This window comes from Tetranychus urticae, chromosome 2, assembly GCF_039701765.1.
Source record: "Tetranychus urticae isolate SD_2017Ah chromosome 2, NJAU_TeUrti_SD_1.0, whole genome shotgun sequence".
In the NCBI taxonomy this organism is placed as follows: Eukaryota; Metazoa; Arthropoda; class Arachnida; order Trombidiformes; family Tetranychidae; genus Tetranychus; species Tetranychus urticae.
In genome coordinates, this window is record NC_142959.1 from 11,418,003 (window position 1) to 11,445,819 (window position 27,817).

The window sequence follows — 27,817 nt, forward strand, 5'->3', positions numbered from 1 at the left end:
ACTGAATACATGATTGAATTAGAAGTCAATTTATTGAAATTATTAATTTAATGGAAAATCATCAGGTACAAAAAGTATCAAAATGTGTCTGTATCGAGACGTGAAAAATTGGTGTAGATGAAAATGAATGCTCATTATTGGATCTCAAATTTTTGGACCCACTTTTGGTTTAATTACTTTAACAATTTTTCCCTGTTGAATACTTTTGATTCTGTTCCATATTTCTTCAATATCTTTGGGTTTGAATGTTATCTCGTTGATTTTATTCACTTTAGGTACTATTGTTGTAGTTGAAAAGGGTTTTGGTGTTGTGTTTTTTGGTTCAGGGATAAAAGGTGGGTTTGATGTTGCTTTGATTGGAGGATAGGTTGTTGATGGAATGATTGAATTTTCGCCATTTTTTCCAATAAAACGCACATTGGCTTTAAAACCTTTACCAGTCATTGAATTGTCTGCGTTAATCATGATAAGAAGTCGATTTTTCTCCGAAATGAGTTTGTTTCCTGGCTCCAAATCAGTTCCACAATATATTTCACCGTGATAATCATCTTTTACTCTGATCTCAACCGATTCATTGACACATTTACCAAATAATCTTTTGTTTAAAGATTTTGATCGAGGGGCAAAATCAAAGTCCAAAATTTCAAGCTCGACTCGAATACCCAATGGTGCCTAATACAAAAGAGAAACAGTTAACAAATGTTTAAAATGTTTACAGTCAAATTTGTTGTTAACAAATAATATCAAATGCTTTACTAAAGACATTGTCATTATGATAAGCAAATAGTCTAATAGCTAATGTTAGATGGCAGCAGTTGATGCTTAAATAGTTAAAACAAATTTAAAAACCATTGATCAAAATATTGTTTCAATGATTATAATCAAAAATTTATCAAAGATTCAGTGAAATATTTAGTTCTGTAAATAAAATTAACATTTCAATCAATCGAATTGACCAAACGTTTCTACTAATTAAGTCAACAACTGCCTTCTGATTAGTGTTTAGATGAATGACATGTTTAAATGATCATTACTTGAATATCCCAGACACAGCTTTCATGAGGATTACGACGTCCTGGGTAACCTGGTGTTGATATATAACCCGGAAGTGTGACATTTCCACCACATGGAAGAGGAAACAGAGGCTCATAATAATCTGAGGTAATCACATTTTGACAAGATGATCCATTAGTATTAGGTGGACATTCACATGTACAGTTTTCACCAGCTTTACCAGGTTTCAAGTAGCCACCATTTAAACATTGATATTCAGAAAGGTTATGGCAATCACCTAAAGAAGTAAAAGAGAGAAAATTATTTAAATTAATCAAAATTTCATTTTTCATTAAATTAAAACCAATGGTTAAAATTTCAAGCTTTTAACGAAATCAGAGACAAAATCAACTTCAAATGACTTCAACAAATGTTTTCCGACACAAAACCCATTTTGATAGGTTTCTCTGAACCGACAAATACAGAAGGTTTCATCAGAATCTTAGCTTTAGTATAACTTACATGAAGATTCAAACGTAATATTAATACTAAAAATTTTGCTATCAACTGTATATTCAGATACAAATGGAATGACGAATTTTAATTTTCTTGAAAGGTTTATTATTGCGCTAAATGCTGGGTTTCTTATATTCGGTGATTAAAATAGTTTCAATGAATGAAGAGGAAGGTTAAAAGGCAAGTTAAATTAGGTATTGATTTCAATGTTTTTACCCAATTCCGCCTTTTCTTTCTACTTTTACAGTTAACCATTTTACAAGATTCAAACTCAACCTTTCAAATTAACTTGGAACTTGTTCCATCTTCACCAATCTCTACTGTTTGATTCTATTAATATTATTGTTCCAAGCTCACCATTAACTTTAGTTTTCCCTGTTTTTTCGTGTTGTTGCTCTTGAGATGACAAACTTTATTATCTACATTCAATGTTTATTTTCAACATCAACAACAATATAAAATAATAACTGTTAACTGTTACACTTAAGTTTGTCTTATAATCTACCTTTTGTCCTGAACTACAACATCTTCATAATGGATTATGGTGTTGGAGTTTACAGGGGAAACAGGAGAAGAGACAATAATGTTTCCCAGATTCAGTAAAAAAATCTTGTCTTTTGTCTCTTTTCAATCAATTTACTTGGCAATTGAATCATCTAATGGTATCTAACAACAGATTATCAAAATTTACTCATAAACATTTTCCAATTGGAAACATTTAAAAAGACAATTACAGTGAACAAAACAAATTTTTATAATCACAACTAATCCAGAATCCATTCGTTGAATCGCTGAGTAAGCTCAATAACTCCATCAACATGAACATTTCATGTAACAACTAAAGTGAAATCAATGCTGATCAAATTAACTGTTCTGTCAGTATCGACACATTGATTTACAAAATTTGTGAATAAATCTTGAATAGTCACTGAGTTCAATTTATATTCAACTGGACTAATCACTGAATTAAGAGACTGATGTTGATGTTTAAGGAGGAAACTGAATCAATTAAAATAGACAGCCGATGCTGAGGAAAGGCATAAGGGAAAAAATGATAACCAATTAACTTTGAATGTTGGTAAAAAGGGTAAGAAGTAATTCTGGTGATTATGAATCAACATCATTAAAAGAATTGAAATCTTTATATTAACAAGCTACAAAGAAGTGAGAGAAAAAAGCAAAACTGTAAACGTAAAAATAAATATTATAATAGAGAAACATTTATCTTACCATGATATGAATTATTCATAATCAGTAAGAAATGAGGAAAGGAAAAAAAATATATCTTCACAGAATGAGAAGAAACCAGGAAGAAAAAAGTGTTCAACAAAAGGCCAACTTTGAATGTAATAACAATTTTTACGAGAGAAGTTGCTTTTTAACCAACATCGTAAAGCAAGGAATTGAGGTTGATTCGTTTTGGGTATCACTTTATTGTAATAATCATGATAATAATGATGATTTACTTTTATCTTTTCAACAAAAACTAACCACAAACAGAGGATGACTTTTAAAGACTTTTCAACTTGATGGGACTCAAAGGATTTAGGATTTGTTATTGACAAAAGGTGAGAAAAAAGGAAAAGTAAATTTGACATAAAAACGTAAATATTTTCATTTGCTGTTGACCAGCATTTGGTCATTTCGTTCAAATGTGCAAGTGAAGATGAAAAGTCTAGTGATATCATCTAATCATATTCAAGTGTAATGAGATGGTAAAAGGTTGACTCGTTTTAAATGATTGATCTGTGATTTTTTGATTAACCATGAAACCCTTTTTTAACCTCTCACCTGCAACTTTTACATTATTGATGGGTTCAGTGTTGGCTGTTTACTTTGACCCAACATTTGACAAAATTTGAAGGTAAAATAATTGAGTTTTGTTTTTTAATAATGATAATGTTAACTTACGATCACACGAATATAAATGATTAACCATCTTCTTATCACGGAAAGTCAGGCCTCGATTGATTCCCAAGATTCGCTGGTATTTTGGATCCATTGTTACAATCGTGTTCTTATTGAGCACATCTTTACTGAAAGCCTTTCATCAACAATCAAAGTAAATAATAAACAAAAAGATGATTATAATAGCAATAATAATAAATATTATTATTTTAACAATCTAACAAGAGAAATGAGTTGATATAATAATAATGATGTGAGTGTGTATGTTTACAGTTAGAAGACAAATAAAAATGATGATGATGAGAGAAACATGGGAATGGAAGACAAAAACAATCAAATTCAATTGTACAATGAATGATGAAGGCGAAACTTGCCTGTGAATTGGATTCAATAAATTACATTAAGTTAATGATTAAGAAAAGGCAAAATCATTTAAAGATTTTTGCGAGTGAAATGAAATTGGAGAAAACAAAAGACTAGAAGTGGCAACAATTAATTCATATACAAGACACACATTAGTAATTTAAGGTTATACAATTATCTCAACAGTAAATTGATTAAGAGTTGATTGGATGGAGAGAGGTGAAAGGCAAAAAGGCGTACAAATTAATATACAAACAACAATCAAGACTGTCATAATTTACTTAAATTAATTGTGTTTTTTTCCCTCAACTCAATACGCATACTTAAAGCTTGCTTTGCTACTTTTCTCGATTTTTTTCAGCTTTACTCTCATTTAATCATAACAATCACACTAATACACCTGTTTAGGATGCTAATCATGATATTGACATGGGAATTAAACAGAATTAATTGATGATTAAAGGCAGTTTACTCATGTTAATCTCATCCTGTTGGCATTAGGATTGATTGTGCTCTTCAAGACAAGGTAAGGTTCAATTGTAATGGATCTAAACTGTAAGATTAACCTTGTCAACAGTATGAAGCACATTTGAAAATTAAATGAGTTAACAGTGAAAAACAAATGGTTGACAACTGATGAACATTAATTATTTAAATGATAATATAAGAAACCAGAAAATTGTTTCAGCTTCTAAATAGACATCTTTTCTTGATGAACCTTCTCAACGTTGACTGTGATTTAGTTTCACTGATTAGAAACAGATTACAGTGAAGTTAAATCCGGTGCGACCAAATAGAGACAAGTGGCAAACTAATTCAATCCAAGAATTAATTTGAAAACCCAAATGATTACTCCTGGATTGACGTAGAGATTATAACCTTTGTTGTTGATTAAAGATTAAAGCCCAGAAAAATCCAACATTTCTGAGACTTTCTTTGATTACTATTATCTGTTGAATTGGTTAAATGATACAAATCAAGATTCTCTTGGTTGTCACATGAAAATCAAAAGATGAGAACATAATGTTTGAAAAGAGAGTTGAACATTTGTCATGATCTAACATCAAGTACAATGTTAACATTGCAATCCAATAATTACAATGATATTCATTGGGAAAAAGCAGAAACTTGATCATCACTGTCAATGGTACATGAAATTCGTCCTGATTATTTATCTCTTCTCTGAATCAATCTTTTCTTGCTTTGGTTCCTTTTTGCTTTTCCATCACTGCTTTCATAAATGTTGATTATGATGAAGAAAATCAATAATAAAGGCAAAGTGTTTGTCATGTTAGAGGATCCTGAACAATATCAATAAAATCCAACGTTCGTAAGGTTACTGTTAAACCATAAAAAACATCAACAGCCACAAAACCAAAATCAAGATCAGTAAAAGTTGTCCAATCTTTTGCATGAGTAGATTAAATTTCAAAGGCAAACCACGTACAAAATGGTGAGGAGACAAATATTACAAAGATCAAGTCCAAAGCCAAAGTTAAATCCAAAACTGAAGCCAAAGCCAAAAAAACAAAAACGTAAAACACCAAAAAATAAAAGTTAACCAATAATCTAACAACCAAGTCTCAGGAGTTATTCTGGTTGTTAGCCTTTCGTGTGTGAGTGTGTGTTTGTGTGTAATGTAATGAATGTTTGTTTGAAACCAGATAAGCATAAACATGGAAACAGGGAAACCAAGAAATAAACTAAATCCAAATCAGTCCAATAGCAATCTAAAAAGATAAAGGTATATAACTGTTATTAAATTGAGTTTGTCTTGGTCAAGTTGACCTTAAATGTGTGTGAACAGAATAAACTTACTTGTGTAACATTTTTTTGAGATCCATTGTTAAATTGGATAATCAACAACAAATCGTAAGTTTAGTTGTTGGTTGACAAAAAAACAACAACAGCAATCACAATAATCTGGTTTTGACCATTTACTTTTCAACTGTTCCTATTGTTATCCTTTTTTGTCTGGTGTGTTTGGCCACAAAGAATACATATTTCTCATGAAATCCTGATAAAAAGCCATTTCAACGTCGAGACTGTGATAGTCTTGATAATAGCATTAATTTGAACCTTTATTAAACTTTTCAACGGTTTTTAGGTATCATAGCAACCATTATGCGCCTCGAAACGCGCACAACTCAATCCTTTTCAGTAGCATTAAAAGGTAACGATTATAACTAACAAATATAATAATCTAAAGTTGAAGGTATTAGCATTTCAATTGATGACTGTTAATAGATCAATTGTTCAATAGAATCACGTATAAACAAAAGTAAATAACGTTTTTATTCTTGGTTGAATTACAATTGAAAGCAAACATTAACCTGTTAATAAATGTCATTCAAATTTGATTCACAGTTTCTCTATTGTCGATTGAATGTTTGCGGTTTTTTTTGAATCGCAAATCAATTGGATTACAATTGAATTAAAAAAAACCTTAACCCAATCATAATTGTAATTTATGATGGTTTATATTGTTGCACTAAAATTGAGAGGAACCAGAAAATAGTAAAATAAAATAGATTTACATTAAATTCTGTCCTCGTTATCATCAATATTCTGGTAGTTTTTACGTTCAAATTTCTCTGACTCTTTTTTATTTAACCAATATTTGTGAGCAATCAAAACAATAAAAAATCAATAGCTTTAAACTGATCATTTATGTAGCATTTGATTTTGCTGTTTGGAAAAGACAAAAAATCAAATTACCGTCAAAAGATTATTGATTATTGTGCAAAGTTGATCTTTATGGTGTTTCCACCATCATACAGCTGATTAGATTCGAGTCAGATTTTAATAAGATCTTAAATAGCTTAAATGTGAATCAAAATCAATGACCGAATCAGTTTCGGAGTAAATTAATAATTATCAAGGTAAAGAGATGTTGATTTGAATCTATTAGTGGATTAGAGATTGAACTACAGATTGGCTACTGATTTTTTTTGCTATTTCAAATGGTTTGTTGAAAAAGTTGTTGAATTAATGGTCAAAATTATACAGAAGGTTGGTTCATCAATTGATTAAATCTTAGTTTGCCATTATCAAAGGCATTAAAACATTGATAACTAATTTAGACAAACTATTCAGTTCAATTTTCCAGTTTTTTTGGAGTGAATTGGTTTAAATTTATACTGCACAAAGTCAATCAACAGTGAATCACCAGAAAATGGGGAAAATCAAAGAGGATAAACTTTTGTCATGGACTGTACCATTCACAAATTGACAGGCAATAATAATAATCATTGAACTATCATTTTCATTGAAATGTGTACAGTTAACATGATAATGATTAGGAATAAATAAATAAATATAATAAAAAAAGCCAAAAATGTGAAAGCAACATAATACTTGAAGGAAATAGCAAGTGAAAGCAAAACGTATAAATACATAACATTAAAAGCTGAATCTCTCAATCATCTGATTTTTAGCTGAAGTATTATGAGAATGATGAGGAAGATGAACGCAAGAAAAGGAAAGGTTTAGTATAACCAAAATGTCAAATAATAAAAATAATAATAGACATAAGTAGTAACATGTAATTGAGGGGAAAAATGTAGGCAAGGAAAAAATGCTATTCCGTCTTGTAATTTGAGGTAAAAATCAACTGAGGTGGCTTCAAGATGATGGTGATGGTGATGAAGATGTTATTAATAGGGACACACACATCCAAATACAAGTAATACATACCCATGAAGGATATTGCATTACAGATGTATAATCATATGGAACACCAAAGTTTTCATCTTCCTCTTTCTGGAATTGAAGATAAAATCCTTTCTCAACGTTTTCCCAATTTATGTGAATTGCCTTGTCCCGATCACTTCGTGATTGTTCATGAAAAAATCCAATAACATGACCAATTTCATGGGCTACTGTTGTCCACTAATAACATGAAAAACCACGGAATAACAGGTCCAGAAGCAAAGTGGAAAGACGACCAGACAAGAAAAAAATCAGTGAACCAGTGTATAAAGATGTAACATCCATAAGGTTTGTATTGGTGTTGCATGGTATGTTCAACCAATTACCATATATTACAAGTTTTTACAGATTCATCCAATGGAACAATAAAAACGGAAATTGCCAGTAATACCATTGTTTGTGTGTATGAATGAATTGGTTCAATCAATTGAGTTTCCATCAGAATCACCATGAGAATAAAAGCATGAAAAATAAAAAGAAACGAAGAAATATTAAAAAAACTTCAAGAAAATGTAATGTCATTATGACGACACTAGGTTATGCTGTAAGAAGCGCGATATTTAATTGATTATATTTTCCAAACTATTGCCAGTTTTTACCTTATTTTTTACCTTTTTTTCATTTCAACTGCTTTCAAATTTTCAGTTGATATAAATTATTTATAATATTGGGTTGAATTTACTTTCATGTGTATATATTATTGTATATATACAATGTAATTATCTTGTCTAGATGAGATTCAATTTTACCATTGACTTTCTGTTAACAAAATTGGTAACTATTTACCTTTAATCTTGTTACTTACAATTTTCAATTTGATTTAGATTTTATAAAATTTAGTTAATATTTGATTTAGATTTATCTACTTAGGATGAGAACCAGAATCAGCCTGTTGACTTTGCAATGAAAGCAAATGAAAGAAAAAGGATCCGAAAATGATGACAGCGAAGCTTGTGATTTAATTAAAACCATTTCATGGAAGAAGCAAGAAAAAAAAGGTTTTAATACTTTTTTTTGTGTTGAATAATATGTTAGTAAATCAACAGTGTTTATCCCTTAAAATTTTGGAAGATATTCTTTTCTCATTACATTCTGTTGTAAAGAATGAAATTGAGAAATTATAAAAGAAACTTGTTTTTGGAAGAAAAAAAGAAAATCAAAGATGATGATAAGATGAGGAGGAGGTTGATGAAAAAAGGCAATATAATAGTGAAAATTGAAAGTATATTACCGGAGAGAGAAGATTATTTCACTTGGTTGCTATTCAATGATTGTCATTGGTTTCAACTAAGTTTCCATGGTGAACAAGAAAATGATGAGAGAGTGAAATCTGATGATGATGAGATTGAATTTAGAGAGCTTTTCAAATGGTGAGAATCTGTTCCCAATCTCATCAGGGGCTCTCTCATGAATCACACCGAAAGAAGTGAAGAAAAAAAAGAAGTATATGATAAATTCAAAAGAAACTCTTCTTCAGGGTAAATATCTATTATATTGTAAACAATCCCAAGGAGTAAAAGACGATGATGATAATGATGATGAGTGAGTGAGTGAAAATCTTTCCTCTTCGCATCCAACAGAGTTAACTCTTGTTTTTCATCCTTTCACTTTTTACTCTTTCGTCAGTTTCGTTTCAACTTTCGTCTTGAAGAAGAAGATGAAAAAATCCTTCTTTTCAACTCTTTCCTTTTTCTTCAGCTCAATTCCATTAACACTTTGATTCTTTTCATCATCAATATTAGTCTCGCCTTTCAAGATATTCCTGTCTTTCATTTCATCCTTTTCATCGTCATCATCATCTTTCAGCTCCTTTTCCTCCTGCTCATCTTTTGGCTCCTTTTTTCCCTGTTATTTGTTTGTTTGCACTTGACAGTAACGGTTACCTGGACAGAAGTATCAAAAAAAGGAGAAAAAAACAAAATGTTGAAATTACTTTCCAAGGTAATAATAAATTGTTAACAGTAAATGAAATGAAAATGAAAGCTGGTCCAAAAGTTGATAAACTGTTCATCAACTGGTTGAAACAGTTTATCATTAATAACTTAATATCGCCATCATATAAAAGCTCAATCAAAATTCATGAAAAAGTAAAAACTGGAAATGATCAAAATCGATTAGGATCACTTTAAACTAGCAGACATTAGACATTAATGGGCTAATAAATTGTCCAAGTAGCTTTTATAATTAGGCAATTCAACTCAATTTTCAAAGCCCAAGATATTGTATTTCAAGTTGAACATTAAATTTTTGGACAAATCAATTTTTAAAATGAACATCAACATCAGATTACTTTGACCAAATATCTCAATTGAATCACAATAAACTAATGTATAATGAATTTACTAATGCATACAAGTCTCATGATTTTATCAATAAACCTCAATGATTGGCATAACCAGCTGCCTAATAAATGTGTTGAAAAAAAGTCTAGATATTCATGGGAAACATGATGAAGAATGCAATTTACATAAAGATTTGAAAATAATAATGGGAAGAGTGTTGATGTTGATGAAGAAAAAATAAGCAACATGTCAAACCTTTTCTAGTCTTTGGTTAATTTTTTGTGTTCAAAATTTTCATCGGCAAATGTTACTGTCAATATTGATCTAGATGGATTGAATTTCATGGACAACAGATAAATGTAAAAACTTGCAACATTCCCTTCTCATGACAAGCAACATTATCATTTTCATCATCTTTCCTCCCTTTATTCCACTGGCTTTATATTCAACCTTTTGTCTCCCCTCTTTGATCATCATCAACATATTTTGCTTCATCGTTGCTCATCATAATCTTTATCCTTGTTAGACCTTGGAACATGAAGAAGAAGAAGAGAAAAAATTTCTTTCAATTTGACAAGACGTTGACGGAATCATTAGTAACATGGAGAAAAGTTTGATGGACTCGAGAATATTATATCTATGTATATTGTTAAGTGTGTGAGACCAGCCCATGGAAAGAATTAAGTTGACAAGTAAGCAATTCATCATGTTCATCTTGGCTTCATCATGGAAATACACAACAATATAATTCAGCTGCCGTTGATGGAACAGAACCAACCTTTATCATGCCTTTATCCTTCCATATTATTTCCATTTCTTTACTTCTTATCATCACCCTTTACATCATCTCCTGATATTTCGTTTTTTCCTCTTTGTCTTCAACTCTTTTTTTTACACCATATCATTTGATTGTTTAAGTGATTATATATTTATAACACACATGCACATCATGAGTATCAGGGAGAGACAACAGGAACAAAAAACTTATAACCAGACAGACAATATGTTATAACAAATTTCGCTCCATTCACTTTCCATTGTTGATCAAGATTCTTCAAGGTTTCCCATTCATCTTTACACAGCTTTTTTCCTCCTTCTTGCTCCATCCATGGATTTTTTGGCTGTTTTCATCATCTTGATAAATATCAACTTTTACTTTTTTTTGTCTAGAAGAATGAGAAAAGGAAAAACTTTCAATATTGATGAACGAAAAAAATCTAACGAGAAAAAGACTTTCAATGAAGGCAAAAAAGCGAAAAGTAACCTTACCTCTTTTTTTCCAGGCCAAAGTTTGAGGCTTTTTTTATTCTTCTTCTTCTCCTTTTTCCTAGTTGATTAACTGTTAATATTTAACTTATTTTTACTGGTGTTTACATTGAACAACAAATTGTGCTTTGATGGCTTGATCAAGATAGCAAGTTTACACAACTTGTTTTGATGTATTAGATTAAGATAGAAGACTTTCGTTGTGTATCAATCAATGATTTTTTGGGTTATTGGCTTTTGAATTTGATTCTGTCTTTTTTTCCCTGGTATTTCGTTAACCCTCAAATTGATTGGATAACATTGATTTGGTCTACTAATTGAATGCAAGAAAAAAAGTTGCGAAGAAGAAGAAGAAAAAAAGAGTTAACCATCAAGATAAGCGTAATAGCAATGCTTATCCTCATCAGGGAATCATCAATATCTGGCTGGTTCTGTAGTCTTAGATGTGTCTCCAAAATGTCATTAACTGGATATTTAAGGTTCCATCTATTGATCCAATTGAATGTATTAAAGTTGTTAATGTATTACATTGTGTGTGAACCTTCAATTGATTCTGATTATCATAATCATAACAATCATTATAATTGCTGGCAAGTTGAAACATTGCCTATTAAGCTCAACGTTTACGCATTCTGCCAAATTTGCTTTCTAATAACAATCACTTGTTTGATCGATAAGATATCAACTGGGAGGCAAGCAGAAAAAGCAGGATAAAAATGGAAATACAGGGGATGGAAGCAGAAAAAATGGAAAGATGATGGAAAAAGATAAACTATAAGACAAGTTGAATGGTTAAGGTGGTTAACAATCAAATGGATCGACTCAAACTCGTACAATTAATAAAACTAGGAATGCCTAATTTAATTAACGTTTGGGAATGCAATTAATTTGTATTGGCTGTTGAGAGAGGAATGAAGATGAAAACAAAGAAAAGTAAACGCTATTATTGAATCATGTTAAATAATTATAATGATTGGGTTTGGGTTAATGGATGAAGGCTCCTATCATACCATTAGTAACATAAAAAATGTTGACAAAAAGTTATGTATTTCCATGTTTCCAGTAGACACACTTGGCTAATTGTCAACACTTTCAATTGATTGTGAGGCAACATTGTTTTGGAAGATGAAAATACTCAAGTTTACCAAATTGTTGCCAATGAATGGGTTTAGAGGTTTGAAGTTGGCGAAGGAAAAAAATATCAACAATAACTGAATGAAAAAATACTGCCACATGAAATCGTCATCATTAACTCTGTAAGTTATACACTGGAAATGAAGAGATATCATGCTGATATCTGATAATTGGATGATGAAAAAAAAGTAAACTAAAGGCAAGGATTGACAATGGAGTAACATAAAGATTGTAAAGAGTGTGATTGAAAGGGTGAGGTTATTGAATTATTTAAATGGGAATGCATGGAAAATGGATGATATTGGAAGGAAAACAAATAAACAGATAGGCAAAAGTGGATATTTAACTGAGAAGCTCAAGACAAACTTGAAAGATGGAGGGCAAAAAAATGTAGGAATAAAAAATAAGCATTTAGAAAGGAGGATAAAATGACGAAGAAAAAAAGGGTTTCAACAAGGAATGAATGGGTAAAGGAATAAGAAATATTCATCTCTACAGATTCACGTTTCAATGAAACAAACTAATCAAAATTCATCAATTTTGTTGAAACTTTTTTGTCTTCTCTTCAGGAGGAGGAAAGACAATTGTACATTTTATCGTAGAGCAAGGCTTGCACAAATAACATCAATTTACCACCAAGAACTGGAAAAATATGAACTGATAATTCTATTTTCTTTATAATTTTAAAAAAATAATCGACTTTTTGTTCATTTGGTTTGAACTTAATTCGTGTCAACAGGCTTGCAATGAATCCTCAGCTCACGTGATGAATCTTTACGAGCTCAAACGACGTAACTTCAAATGATACTTCGTTCGAGGTTTCTCGATACGTCCTAACTTCAACTTGAATGAATGTTTCTATGCACACCTGAGTAACCTTTAAGCAAATGAAGAAGTCAAGAAAAGCTTAGTATCTAATTGGTTGGGTAATGAAAGGATGCGATAAGAAAAATATTGGTAAAGCTCAAGAGGAAGCTAAGTTGAATGCTGTAAACGGGTGTGATTATGGCCAAGACAAAGAATGAGAAAAGACATGGAAAAGAAGACATGAGAAAGACATGATTGAAAATCAATGAAATTCAATTGAGTGAGAAAACACTGAGTTGGGTAGGAGCGAAATATGGGTAAGGACAAAGAAGAAAAGGAAGATGAGGAAAGATGAAAAAGAAAGTGGAAAGGAGAGGGAAACAAAAAGTTCAATCTGAAAGTGTAGTTGGCTGGGAAGAAAAGCAGAAGAGAGCAAATCTTGCTATAATAGAAATTGATTCACATCGATCTAAGGAGATGATAAGTAGAACCAGAAAAATGGTGAAATTTGTTTAAATTGGTGATGCAAATAGACTTGAGCTTGTAGGTGTCACTTTGCTTGTCACTCAGTGAATTCATGAGATGAAAATCAGAAATCAAAATCGACTTGGTCCTCTGTGTTTGGTATGTTTCTCTTGACCTTTTGTTTTCTTGATCCATTGTACACAACTTTTACTTTTCATGTCTTTCAATTCTTTTTCCATTCCTTTGTTTTTTTTTGTTGTTGTTGCCATTTTTTGTTTCCTCTTCTCCTTTTTACTCAACTTTGATTCTTTTAGGCTTTTTTTGCTCGTCTCTCCCGGTGCCTTTGTAATCATCACTATCTGTAATTTCCATTGATGCAGAAAAATCACACCAGTTTCATTTCCAGATAGACTGTTTGAAATAACTCTGATTCCAACTATTACTTTTGCTGGTTCATTACTCTTTCCATGCTCTTCTTCTGGTTAGATTATTTTCTTCCACATTTTCAACTTCTTTGCAATTCCTTTCCAAGTTGTTTTCTTTACTTAATTGTTGTCTTTTTTTGCTCTCTTCAACTTTGCTTTAAACAAAATTAGATAACGGTTCAAGGCTAGTTGACTATTCTTCATGATTTTTTCTTATTCTTGTTCAGCTTCTAATCACTTTTCCTGTAATTCTTTTCTTCAATTTTCTTTCAAGTTGATTTCTTTTTTGCTCCATCTTCAACTTGTTCCATTGCTTTCACCACATTGTTTTACATTGCAGCTTCCATTTGCCCTTTTTTATCAACATCCAATTTGAATTACTGATGCATCAAGTTTCACGATAAAATCAGATAGAAACATGTAGTTTTCCTGTTCCAGGGAAGATAAGGAAAAGTTTTGTCTTCAAGGTGAGCCCTCTTTTACCAACCAAGCTATCAGATTTTACCATGAATCCTGGAAAAATGACTCGTGTTTACTTGAAAGTGTTCTGTAAAAAGAGAACAGTGGCTTTTTTCTTGTTTTCCTCACTCCATTTGGATTGCAATTGTTTCGTTAAAAAGTTGACTTGATATTAATCATCAGGAGAGATAATACGAAGCACAATAACAGTAATTAAACAACTCGAATTGATGGGTTGGTGAGAATCATTTCCTTGTTAAACAATCGAAGGGCAACCATTTTTATCTTTAGGTTGAGAAGAGTTAAACTGCAACAATCACAAATAATTACAGGTTTCCATTGGGACCAGAATAGTTTAAACAATTCACACAGAACAAATATCAGGGAAAAGTCAATTTATCAGAATCTCGAGCAAGTATCAGCAATTTTAGGTAAAATTGAACACATTATGCAATTTCAAAAAAAGTAAAATGACATTTTTGACAATGAATTTGCCCTGTTAGAGCAAATAATACACGAGAGGAGTAAAGAAGACATCCCAGGAATAAGTTAATTAAAAATAATAATAAATACAAACAATTGATAAATAAACAGAAGAACCAGAAGATAAATCAAGCTTGAAAAAAACGTTGAATTCAAATCCAAATTGAACGATCAGAAGATATAAAGAAAGATCTTCTTTAACAAGAGTCTATTGATAGAGTCATGTACTGGAAATGTTGACAAAAATTGACACCAACTTATAATCCATAACAGCTTATCACAATACAATTAACAAGACGCAAGAAAAATGATCCAAGAGTTGAAAACAATAATTAAACAAGTTAAACAACCAATAGTTAACGAGCTGGCAACAGTTAATCCATCTTTCATCCTTATCACAATTTACATTGTTAACCGGTTAAATGAGTCACAAGAGTAACTAATAACAAAGGAAAAAAACCGGTAAAAAGTGTTGAATTTTTTTCTTTGTCTAGTCTTTTCTGGTTAGCTTTTGTTTTCTTGTTTTCAATGCTACAATAATGTAAATAATTTTACCTTGTTAACCATTTCATGGGTTTCATATTATTCAACAATTTCTCGTCATTTACAGTTTACTAATTAAATAATTTAAAACCAACAAATGAAACAATTTCGGATTTGGATAAGCTTCGGAAATGGGATATTGAATCATCAATGTTCCTGACTGGATAACGTTTCAATCCAACAACGTCAATTTTTATCTGGTAACATGTGAACCAATGATTTCTCGGAAAAATGGTTTGTACAATTAACTTTGATTATTCCTTTAAAACCCAATTTTTCATCCTTTCATTTTAAACCTTATTTTACATTCATTTGTATTCATTTCAAGTAACCTTTTTTCATCTATTGATCGTTAAGATGAGTTCATTTTGTTTCAATGTTGATCGCTAACAAAATTATTCATCTTGCCATGTAATCGAGATCTGTACTAATTTTTGACCCTCTTTTTAATATCATTTTACATGCTGATAAACTAATGAACAATCGAATAATGTTTTCTTTTCTCTTTCATTTTGTCTTTATTCCTCGCTTTTACCAGATTGATTGCTGCAAGTTTTTTTCATCCATGGATTCAACTCTAAACAAAGTGAACAAGGAACGGATGAAAAGGGTTGAGAATATCAAGAATAATGTTGGAAAAGAATAATGAAGATTACTTTAAATTATCTTGCCTTTCCATCCTAATGAGTCTTTGGTAAATTAGATATACACACTGAAAGTCATGATGACCAAAGAAGAAGATATTCAACTAAACAATTCACTCTACACCAGGGTAATCTTTAATCACATTACATCAATCAAGTTGAATAAAATTTAATATCAACTAATCAAGTTTACAAGGGAAAAGGCCATCAAGTTAAAAAAGTAAACCATTTACTCTCATCATCATTATCATCTTTTACTGGCAAACAAGAGTAACAATGAAAAGTTGACAATGAAGATGAAAAACTTGTAATTTGTTCACTTGTATTTACAGTAACTTGGATAAACTTTGTTTAAATGGTAATAACGTAATTCATGGAGTCAAACAAGTTTACCTTTTCTTGTTTCTTTTTTTGTTGCGTTCAATGAATTTATTCAGGAACCACAGACGAAAAATTTCAACAATTATCATTATCGAGAGAAACAAGTGCAACTGGAAAGATCATGAATCACCAGAGACAAATGACAATCTAACCTTACTGAGTTACTTTTGTCAAAAGGCACCTTCAATCTATTATGAAAATCGATCAAATTCCGAATGAATTTCCCAGTTGGAAGAAAGCAAAGAAAGGCTCATTGATTGATGCTTTTTTGAGTGTTTCAGAAGACAGTCATGAAAAAACATGAAAACTAAACCAAACTAAAAGATTTTTTTTTGTCAAAATAAATTTCGGTTCAAACCAATATCACTCTACTTATACCAACATGTGTCACTAAATGATGCTCATAAGTCGATTCGTGTTCATAACTCTAACCTCATCGAGCCAGGTCAACTTGCCATGGTAGCTAAAAGTAGACTTTATATTGTTTCAGCTTAATTCTTGGTAAATAATGCTTTCCAATAAAAAGCCATAATCGCTCATAATCTAGTCAAACTCACCGCAATTTACTATTCACTAAATCTAAACTCTGAATGCTTTTCTCAATCAATTTCTGTCCAATATTGGAAAATATTTCATTCAGATTTTTCACCCATCAATTGAGATTGTCATTGCAAATCTAACGAATTTCAGCATGAGTTAAGGAGGATCTGGGGAATCGCTTGCTCTGAGATCTTTGTAAGCATTGGAGTGTAGCAAAGAATAGCGAAGATCTTGACTCAGCTAGCAGTTTTGAGAATCATCTTTAGAATTGTCAAAACTAAAGTTTTTCGTATTTTTTACGAAATATTTTTTAAAATTAAAATTTCTTATTATTATGATCGCACACTATTATTGCATGTTAACACTCCTACAAGAATCAAGTTGATTAAATTATTAAACTAAATGATTCCATCAGAATAAATGCTGATATTGTGTTAACCACAACAACATTTATTTTAATTTTGCATTTTAAGCTTAAATCCGCTGGAAAGATAAATGCAATTTTCTCTAAACCAACTGCCCAACTGCCCGGCTTGGAAACACTGATCCTTTTACCAACATGAGTTATGAACATGTTACTAACATCAACCGATCTGAAAAATTTCGTACTCTCAAAAATTATCTCCAAATGTCAGAGGTCAAATGACGAAGTGACTTTAAATGACCATGAGAGTTCGACGTCTAATCTGACGTATGTAGCATCAACCATTTTTGAGTTATGACTGCAAACAGGCGATAAATGAAAAACGCCAGGTAAATGTAAGTACACAAGCCCTATCATTCCAACAAACTGTAGACTGTTTTTTACTGGATCAAAAGCATCATTCTCATCATCAAAATCGTGTCGAACCTTGTAAATTACTTTGAATTGATAACATTTTTCACTTTCTGTTAGCTTTTATTCCTATCTAATGTACTCTATTCATCTGTTGATTGAACTTTATTACACAGTGATATCCAAATGATGATCATTTTTATTGACTTGCAACTAAATTGATTGTCATTACCTCATTCTGTTTCAATAACTTTCAATTTACATGATAGTTCATTCATCACTGTACAATAATGAAGAGAAGCAGTTTTAATAAAAAGTCTAACTAAATGATGATGATCTTTGCATCTTTCTGTAAATATTTACCCATTTCACTAACATGAAAAAATTGCTTGGAGACTTAAGAAGATGCCCTGAAACGAGTCAATTTTTAACCTTAATCTTTAAGAAAACAAGCAATAATCACATGCAAATTCAGGTAAACAGTCAAAATATTAACCATAAACTTGAACATGATTACACTCGAGAAGAAACAATAACCTAAATGAGTGAAACCAATTTTGAAATTTAATCTCAATCAACATTTACCAACTCATTGACAGCTCTTATTAAACATTTCATCATAACCAGAAAGCTAATGACTATCAGCTTATTAGCAAAAGTCAACAAAGTGGTAACAAGTCTTGTAACATGAATTAACCAACAACAATCATGTAATATTTAAGCAAACAAAGTTCATTTTCTTGGAACTCTTTACACCAAATCAATAACAATAACAATAATGTCCTTTGATTGATGAAAAAGTTAAAGTTGAACTTATTTGCTTTGATAACTTTGATGGATTGAGTGTCTTAAACTCAGTCTATCCATCCATCTGAACATAAATATTAAACTGTTTCCCTGATCACCCTTTCACTTGATACCAAATGATTACCATATCTGACTCATTATTACCATATTGGAACCATAAATTGTGATTAAATGGAAACCATTAAGTGATTGGATAAAGTGAATAATTTCATTTTAAAGAAAAGATAATTTCATTAGAATTGAAAGATTTTGACTGAAAAAATTCAAAGCTGAAAATGCCATTTATATTCACTCATTTATAATCCAATGTTTGATGCATTTGCTTGTTCCTTAAATCCTTCAGTATCTGGCTTTAAAGGTTTACCGCAACAAACAAAGAAAAGATGGAAAAGAAAGTGAAAAATCATGAAAAAAGCTGAACATTTGGTTTACATTGAAAAATGACAATCAAGTTTGCCTTCCCAAGAGGAATGTGAATAAAGTTATTTATAAAAAGAAACTGAAAATTGTGAAGATTGTGAACAAGATTGAGAGGGAAGGTTCAAAGGACTGAATGATGAGCAACATCAATAATAGATGATTTATAAAGGCAAGTTTCCGTTGAGGTCATTCAGTTTAACTGGAATCAAATGAAGTTTAAATATCGTGAAATCCAGATAAGCGCAAAGAGCAATGTTCAACTGTTTTCCTGCTTTGAAAATGATGCATAACCTGAGTACATGATGAGAGTACAGTTTGTATAACCCTTGGCTTAACTTTTCAGTCCTTTACTCGTCTCTGGAAACCCTTTTTCCACCTCATAATAGATTACTTTTTTCATGGTCAATTTTTCTTATTTATTCTTCTTCTTCTTCTATTCTCTCAGATCAAGTCTCAATCATTCTCTTCTTTCATCCAACATTGAAAATTTTCACACAACTTTTCATCATCTTTCATGTGTTTACTTGGTTTTGGTTAAACTCCTTTACAATGGATGCTTTCAACTAACACTTTTTTGTTGGGTTTTGTTTCTGAAACAAAAATTGAAAAACGCAATTGACCACAATTGGATAAATGGCTCATAAAGCAAGGCACTGACCATGTACAACAGTTTAAACTCTTATTGCATCTCCAATCATGCTGATGACCTCAAGATGAAATGGGAAAACTTTTACTCTCAACTAACCTAAGTGCCTCTACTAAATGGGTCATATTTAAAGAGTTAGATTAACAGTCAACCAACAATCCTAATCAAAGCCTTTTACACCACAATATTACTAAAGAGATCTTTAGATGTAAAATTGAAGAGCGAGCTCAAGTAAACCGAACGGATAACAGAATCATTATCAGCTTCATAAAAAGAACGAACATAGAAAATCCAGAGATCAAAAGGACCAGTGAAATAATTTTGGACACTGAATAGAATAGGATTTCGGTTATTGAATGATTTGAGTCGATATTTGAATTTTGCATTAAAATAACAGGGATTGAGGGCAACAGTTTGAAGATAATTGTTTCTCAACAAATGGTCTTGATTCATCAATTAAATTGAATGCCACATTTTTCAATTGTAATGATTGGAAAATTAACAAAAGCATCTTTTAAATTGTTTTAACATTGAGATTAAGGGTTAAGTTAAAAGGTTGAAGATTGGAAACAAATGAGCTAATAATAGGTTGTCAAAGTGTCTTTTTGTTCATCATCTTGTTGCATCTTCATCTCCTCCTCCTCTTCATCATCATTACCATTATTATCATCATTTCCGTTTCAATTCTGACAATTGCATTTCATTCTTTTTCCCTTTACTCTCTCTCTATCTTCATCATTCTAGACTATTGAATTTACCAACCAAACCAAATACTTCTTTTGTATTCTGAATGTGAATACAAATTATATTCACAAGTCAAGTTATGCTTTTACACACCAAATCATTCTGAAGGAAACAAAAAGATAAGAAGAAGAAGACGAAGAAGATTCCAATGATGACAAGACTGATGATAATGCTGATGATGATGATGATGTTAGTTTTAAGAGGAAGAAATTCACTAAGAATATCTTTTATTGTCTCCAGGGTTCTATTTATTTTTCTGTAAATTTTTCACTTCCAACAATAAGAACAATCAACTTCAACTTTTTCCTCTTTTTTTATCTTTACCATCTTTTACAGCATCCATTTTCACCAGGATTCAGGGATGATTAAAGAAATAGTGGCGAAAAAAGCCTTTTCAAGATCAAACCATTTCTCTCGTATTTTGTGGCTTCCAAATCATCTTCCCTGAACTTGTTCCTTTTTGCCTTTCATGTTATTATTGTTCATCTGGTTCAACTAATTTTTGTAAAGTTTACCATGAAATTGAGAGCGAAAGTGAATGCTTACTGTTGATAACTCTTTTCACTGCGACTTACATTTTAATGAATCCTTTGGGTTTCCCAAAGGTGAGTGTTGAGTAAAAGGCTGCCAATGAAGGGAAAACAAAAGGATCCATTTAAAGTCTTTAACGAGTACAAAACTCGTAATCTTCAAGTGATTGTATAATTTGCTCAAGACGACAACAAATCACGATTAGCCAATTTGATTGGAAAGGATTGCAAGATTGTTTCAGTGTAATTATCATTTTAAAATGTCAATTGTTTCAAGTTCCAAGCTCATGAACAGCTTAATATCATTATGCACAAGTTGCACTTAAAAAGGCTTAAGGTAAAGGTTTTTTTCTTGTTCAGTAAAACTCTTTTTTTCCCTAATGAAGGTTAAGCCGACTAACGGTGTGAACAAATGGCTTTCCCGTTTGGCTTTACTGGTGCAAAGGGCAAGGTTGAAATGGATAGGAAATGTTACAAATGAGGAAAGGAAAGTAATCTGAGTGAAGGGAAGAGACATGATGAAAAGGAAGACGAAGACGTGATCAGACTTTTGAGACTATCAATGGTGAAAAAATGCTTTTAATAAAAAGGTGAACATGAAGAAGAGGAAAAAGGATGGAAGAGGTTCTTAGAAATGTTGGAAAAAGTAAAGTAAAAGAATAAGCTCAACGAGAAACTGTTTAGTTATGCCTATTGGAACAAAATTTATATCTCAGATAATTCAGCTCAGCTTCAATTCCAGTTGGTTAGAGAAGAGGGTGAAGAGTAGGAAAGGTAAAGAAAGTGAGAAGGAAAAGTTGAAAGACGATAAACAAGGAGAAAAGGTTGAATCGGATCATCTTTTTGATCAAATATGAATTCATTCAAGCCTCAACTTGCACCATTTCATCATCTTCTACCATAATCATCTTTATCATTCAGCTTTATCATTCAACCTTTTCCCTTTTCTCTTCCAATTCAACATTTTTATTCAATTTGTTCACCAAACAGATTCCCATCAGAACACACAAGCAAATCTCCTTTTTTTCAAATTGTATTTTCGCATTACTTTATTCACATTTATACACTTTTATACCAATAATGAAACCTCAAATTATTGCTAGACATCAACTTACCAATTGGATAAGTGAATAACAAAACAAAAGTCAAAGCTTCAGTAAAGTTGGACTTTTCTAGACTTAACTAAACACTTACATCGACCAATCGTTTATCATTATTCGCGTCACTTCGACTTCTAATAATTTCATCTTCGTTTTAATCAACAATCCAAGGTCCAGTTTCTAACCCAAAACCTAATTCGTCATTTTAACTCAACTTTGGTAAAAGGTTGAGAAAGATAAATGATGAAGAAAATTTGATTCATTTTAACCTTTAATTTACTGACACTTGCCGGGTTAATCTTGATTCTTGTTTTAGTTTTCATTCCATGGTCGACTGTGGCTGAGACTATTTTTCAATCATTTGCTTCGATTTAAAGAATTCGAGATTCGATTGTTTTTTGTGTTGCTATAAGTGGATGAAGATCGGTCGTTTTTCTTGTTTAATCATTCGTTTAATATTAACGTAATCATTTGCATCTATTTTTCAGATGAAAATGATTTGTTTTCATTTGCTGTTTATGATGATAACAATGATAATAATGATAATAATAGTGACAATAAATCTAATAGCAAGCAGATTAACACATTAGCAAGCTGTAAATGGTCAAAACAAGTAAATTCATTTACTACCACAACAACCTCCAGTTGCTGGTAATGATGTTGTTATGTTGATGAAAGATGTTGTGAATAAGGGAAAACATGAGAATCAAGAAAAAAAATGTTGCTCGTCATCTTTATGAGTATCAATGATGAAAGGATGAAGAGATTATTATGATGATGTACAGTCAAAGTCAGTGAATAAAAAGTGAAACAAGATTGGACTGATGAGAACAATTTTACTCCCTGATAAGAAGGATGTTGATGATGTCCAAACATGATGATAATGATGATAAATATCAAAAAAGAGCGAAAAGTAAAGAACAGATCCAAAGTTCTCTAGATTACAAAGAAAAAGTTTACAGATGAAGATGATTTCGATTAAATCATCCAAGAGTCCAAATTCCGTTTTCATCCTCCATCACCATCCTCACCAAATGATCAACAATCATAACATCTTAACAATAACATTCATTTTGACATTAAAATCATGAATAAACTGTGATTCTAGAAACAATCGAAATCTCGTCAATTTCAATTCAGGAGCATTTGAACGAATACTGAATATCTAAAGGCACTTTTCAATTCATATCGAAATGAAATAAAATCTTAAATGACTCTTGTTTATCCTTTTTTTCAGCGACTATTGAGTTTTCGCTGAAAAATTTTTTGTAAATGAATATTGGAAGATTTGTGTAGAATCGATAAAATGATTCAAATTGTTGATTATTCGATTTGATAACTTTATTTACTTGAACCTAATCTTGATTATCATCTCTTTTCAGCATCTTAGAATAGCTGAGAACTTTGAGTCGAGCTTTTTCTCGCCTAACATTTGATAATGGAAAGAGTAAACTTGTTCATGAAAGAGATAATTTCTGACATTTTTCCCCTTCTTTTTGTTTCCAGGCTTTTCATTTATCATCATTATCATTGCAAGTCCAATAACAAACTGAAAATGTTGTGTAAACTGTTTTATGCGTTAATTTAATCATGATCATCTTATTGCACCTTTAATTTACTCCAATATCAACAGTTACTCTTCATTATCAACAATCAACTCAAAGACTTTTACAATCTTTTCATACAGATTTGTTCCCTCCAATGATTGCAATTAACTAGCGAAAAATTGATTCATCAACTTACTCAACGAACACTTTGAATCTTTAAATCAAACCAACCAACCTGAGTCTTGTAAAGTTGATCATCGATATTGCATCGATTATTTGCCGAAACGGCAACTTTCGTCGTTGAATCATCTTTTAACCAACTGAAAACTTGAAGCTCAATGGCTTCATATTAGCTTCAGCATTGGAAAATATTCTTATCGCAAAATAAAAGTTTAATAAAAAAGCAAATCTCTTTTACCTGAGCACAGCCTTTTCCAATGGAAACATCTTGACCCTTCTGGAATCGCGAGTATTGCCGTCCAACCAATGACCAACAGCCAGGTTGATCAGTTCGAAATCGAATGAGAAAATAGTCTTTAGCTGTTGCTTCACGGAATCTTATACAAGTTTCATTTTCCCAATGATTCATTCCAGTTAGAATGGCTTTCCTTTCAACATCACTTACAGCTGTACATTTGACCAAATGAAAAAGAACAGAGTTGTAAAAGAAAAGATAAAAAAAGAAAATTTCTCCTCCAACTGTCGAACTTACAATGATGAAAAGTATAAGGAATTTCTCCGGAAGGCCAATAAAGAACCGAATCTGTAATTGCTTTTCTACCTGCAAGAATATCATTTGTTTCATCCCGTAAAAGAGGAACCACAACATCACCATCAACAATCTGATAACCTTCCTGGGTTTCCTTTGGATTGCCACCTCCAAACATGTAAAGCTAAGAAGAAGCCAAGAAAAATGAAAACCAAACTTAAGTCTCAAACAATTTTCAGATAAAAATAAAACTAAAAACCAAAGAGATTTAACTTTAGTTGAACCATTTCACTCCAATCCTGATTCCCAGCCAATGGAGTGATTTGCTCAATTTAAACAAAGGTCAACTTGAAAGGGAATAAGTTTGACCTTTCAACATTCACCTGTCCAGAGTCAATTGATTCTTAATAGCTTCTTATTTCTCAATCTATTTCCAGTGAAAGGGCTAATCAAAGTAGAGCAAAAAAGTTCTGGAATCAAGTACAAAAATAGTTGAGAGAAGACAAAAAAAGCAAGAAAACAGCTTTAACTGTCAAGTGAAAAGTGAATCAGCTAATCAGTTGAACCATTTTCTTTTGCCTTTCATTGAACAATTAAACTTTGACACTCATTAAATTACTGTCGATTATTAAAGATCAATAAAGTCAGTGAAAATTGAAAATCCGAATCTGAATCTGAATCGAAAAGGTTTAAACTTGAAATTTGATTTTTTCGTTGTTATTAAATTTTCTATTGAAATTAAGACTCTACTTACCAAAGCATCCAATTTATCTGGCTCTTGAGTGGAAGCAATTGAATATTGGCTGGTTAATGACAGCTAATGATGATGATGAGGCACAAGGAGAAACAAGAATTGATTAGTTGGCATCATTTTCATTATTAAAGTGATATGTTGAATGATGAATATGAAAGGCTATTAGTATCAAAGTTTAAGATAACGAGTTTATGATAAAGCACATGAAAATGAGAAATGAAAGAAAGTGCAAAAAGAGTTGAGAATCATTAACAGAAGAAGAGAGAGAAAAAAAAAGATTCTCTAATTAACTTTGTCACCAAATCTTTGCATCTTAACCAGAAACTGAGAATGATGATGAACAGAGATATTTTTACTCATTCATTTTACCGTTTACATTTTGGCCTCTTTTCCTTTAGTCTCAAGCAATTCATCTTATCATGCTGAACACTCATTCCAACTCATTTTCCCTGTTCTTTCCATTATCAAGATAACTTCACTTTTTCTTGTGATAAATTAAATTAGCTAATGATTAAATACAATCAGAAAAAAAACATGATCCTTTGATTGAACAAACTGAAAACCTTGAGCAATCAACGTTTACTTTAACGGTAATAAGGTTCATCAATGGCACTCAAACGTTTCATCGTAAATTAAATGCAATTAATCGACAAAAAAGAGCCAATTTACTTGACTAATATTGAATTAATTTCGTTGAAGGAAAAGACGGACTTTTCGTCTCATCTAAAAAAAGTTGAAGTTCGTATGAATGAAATCAATTTCAGTTATCAAAATAGACTTTATTTAGCTTAATTCATTTGTATGCAGTCGATTGGTAAAAGGCTATAAAAGATTTCGTTAATTCGTGTTTTGACCAGTTTCTAGCTGAAAGCTCTGAAGTCATTTCATTTGAAAACGAAAAAATAATTTGAAGAAAACAGAAATCGATCAACTCGACTGCGAAATAATCTTAAAACTTTTATGAATCGTTTTGGCTCTTTTAGCATTTTTCGGTGAATTTAATAGAAACAGAGAGTTCCAGAAAAATTAAACAGGAAATGTAAATGCATCTACAACGAAATAAATTAAACTCAAAGAAAAAATAAAAAGTCTAAATGAAGTTCTTAAAGTTTTTTCAATTTTCAAAATCGCTCTCTCAATGAGATTTATACAGAACTGGAAAATATTGTAGAAGAAAAAATAAAATAACAGAAATTTTCATATCTGAATAAAGGATTTTTCATTCTTTAGCTACAAAAGTTTGACCAAAAAAAATTCAAACAATTGTTTCCTAACGTTTCTTATTCTGCATTTTCATCCATCGAACTTCAAAACAGTTTCAGAAACTTATTCTCGACTAAACCGAAAATCAGTCAAACTTGAATGGCAACCGGCTAAAGGAAAGAGTTGAATGTGAAAATTATCCTCAGACACAAGGCTGAATTTTCGCCATTATCTTGCAAATTTGCTTTTCTTTTCTTTTCGCATTCATCATTCACTTAGTTTTTTCGTCAACATTTCACTCCAACAATTGAATGATTTTCTCACATGTTCTTCATCTTTTCATATCATTTTCCAACTTTCATCATGTTCTCATGTTTTTCCCATCTTCCCATGTTCACCCCATTACCGCGTTTCCATCATCTCCAAATCATCCTCTCATCACTTTCATCTTCATCTTTCTGTCTATTGCAAAAGTTGAGGACAAAATTGATAACAGTAAACTCACAAAGTTAACACTAAATGTCAATCTGTTCAACTGAAGGTGAATACAATAACTCAAGCCATAACATTGGATCCATTGTCTTGGCTGGTTATCTTACATGTTGAGATGCTTTAAAGAAACTTGGATGACAAAACAACAACAAACACAATAAAATATACATTACAATGCTGAAGGAAAACTCATTTTATATCAATTTTTATTTCATTTTTCTCTTTTTCCTCTTCTTCTGCTTCTTCCTCTGAACCTTTTTTACGATTATCATATCACAAGATCAATCCATATATTATTATTACTATTATTAGTTATACTATTACATCTTTGTTTCATTCGTAATCCTCTTTATTTGATTATTTTATGTTTTCCTTTCTTTTTATTATTTTCATTTCTATTCGTTTCTCATCTCATTTCATGTTATTGATATGAAATTGCGATTCAATGAATATCGTTTCTTAAAACCTATTCAACAATGTTATTGAAATTTTATTCAATATTAAAACTTGATTTGAAATAGAAAACAAATTCTTACCTGAGAAAGGAAAGTAATTAAAAGGCATTTCAATAGATTTCGTTGATTCATTTTGATGATAATTTAGAAGCACTTTTTTGGTTCTTATGTTTGCACAAAATATCAAAACTTATGTTTCACCAAGTTGAGCACAATTACAACTGAAACTAAGAGTTAATCAGATAGAATAATTTGCGCAAAAAGAAGCTCTAATTTATTCTGAAAGTGAATATTTCTTAACCTTTATCATGAATAATTTACTCTCATTTGAAGGCTATCAATGATGATGTGTTGATGCATGAAAAGAGCACAAGTTTTGATAAGTCAAACCCTCATCTTTCATCTGCAAGTTGATTGAACTGAATTAATTGATTATAAATATTGTAATAAACTTGAAATGAAAAGCAAACAAAACTCAATGGATTAACATAGTTTGGAGTGAGAAGAAACTTGGATTGGCTTTGATTGTGATGTCATGATGTAACGAACATTGGCGTCAGTAGTAAATTGGTTTCCAAATTTATCCGAATTCAGTTCTAAAATTAGTGGATTAATCTTGGGTTAGTGGGCAAAAGAAAAGATTTGATTGATTTGCTCATAAAGAATGAGATTGTATAAGAGTTGAATCATTATTTAGCCATCTGAGTGATCGCTT

The 27,817-nt window shown here is 31.1% G+C and overlaps 1 protein-coding gene and 1 long non-coding RNA gene across 2 annotated transcripts; one reads left to right on the forward strand and one right to left on the reverse strand.

The window, feature by feature from the left end:
* Positions 1-13: 13 nt before the first annotated feature.
* On the reverse strand, positions 14-27,316 carry LOC107359882 (protein SpAN). Its single transcript, XM_015926472.3, has 8 exons — positions 27,184-27,316; positions 24,953-25,015; positions 24,202-24,382; positions 23,908-24,116; positions 7,477-7,671; positions 3,421-3,553; positions 1,035-1,291; positions 14-672 (listed from the first exon to the last, which is right to left on the reverse strand). Exons 1-8 carry the CDS (start codon positions 27,232-27,234, stop codon positions 145-147), a joined length of 1,617 nt encoding a protein of 538 aa, XP_015781958.1. The 5' UTR covers positions 27,235-27,316; the 3' UTR covers positions 14-144.
* Positions 14,442-16,746, forward strand: LOC149093889 (uncharacterized). Its single transcript, XR_016198675.1, has 2 exons — positions 14,442-15,589; positions 15,894-16,746. It is a non-coding gene; the product is annotated as an uncharacterized LOC149093889 (long non-coding RNA).
* Positions 27,317-27,817: the final 501 nt, after the last annotated feature.

Excerpts from the sequence above, each read along its gene's own strand:
- LOC107359882 (XM_015926472.3), bottom strand. The coding sequence starts at position 27,234 with ATGAATCAACGAAATCTATTGAAATGCCTTTTAATTACTTTCCTTTCT. Across the intron at positions 1,292-3,420 it reads TCATTTATATTCGTGTGATC|GTGATTGCCATAACCTTTCT; the intron begins GTAAGTTAACAT and ends TTACTTCTTTAG. Across the intron at positions 673-1,034 it reads GCTGTGTCTGGGATATTCAA|GCACCATTGGGTATTCGAGT; the intron begins GTAATGATCATT and ends CTTTTGTATTAG.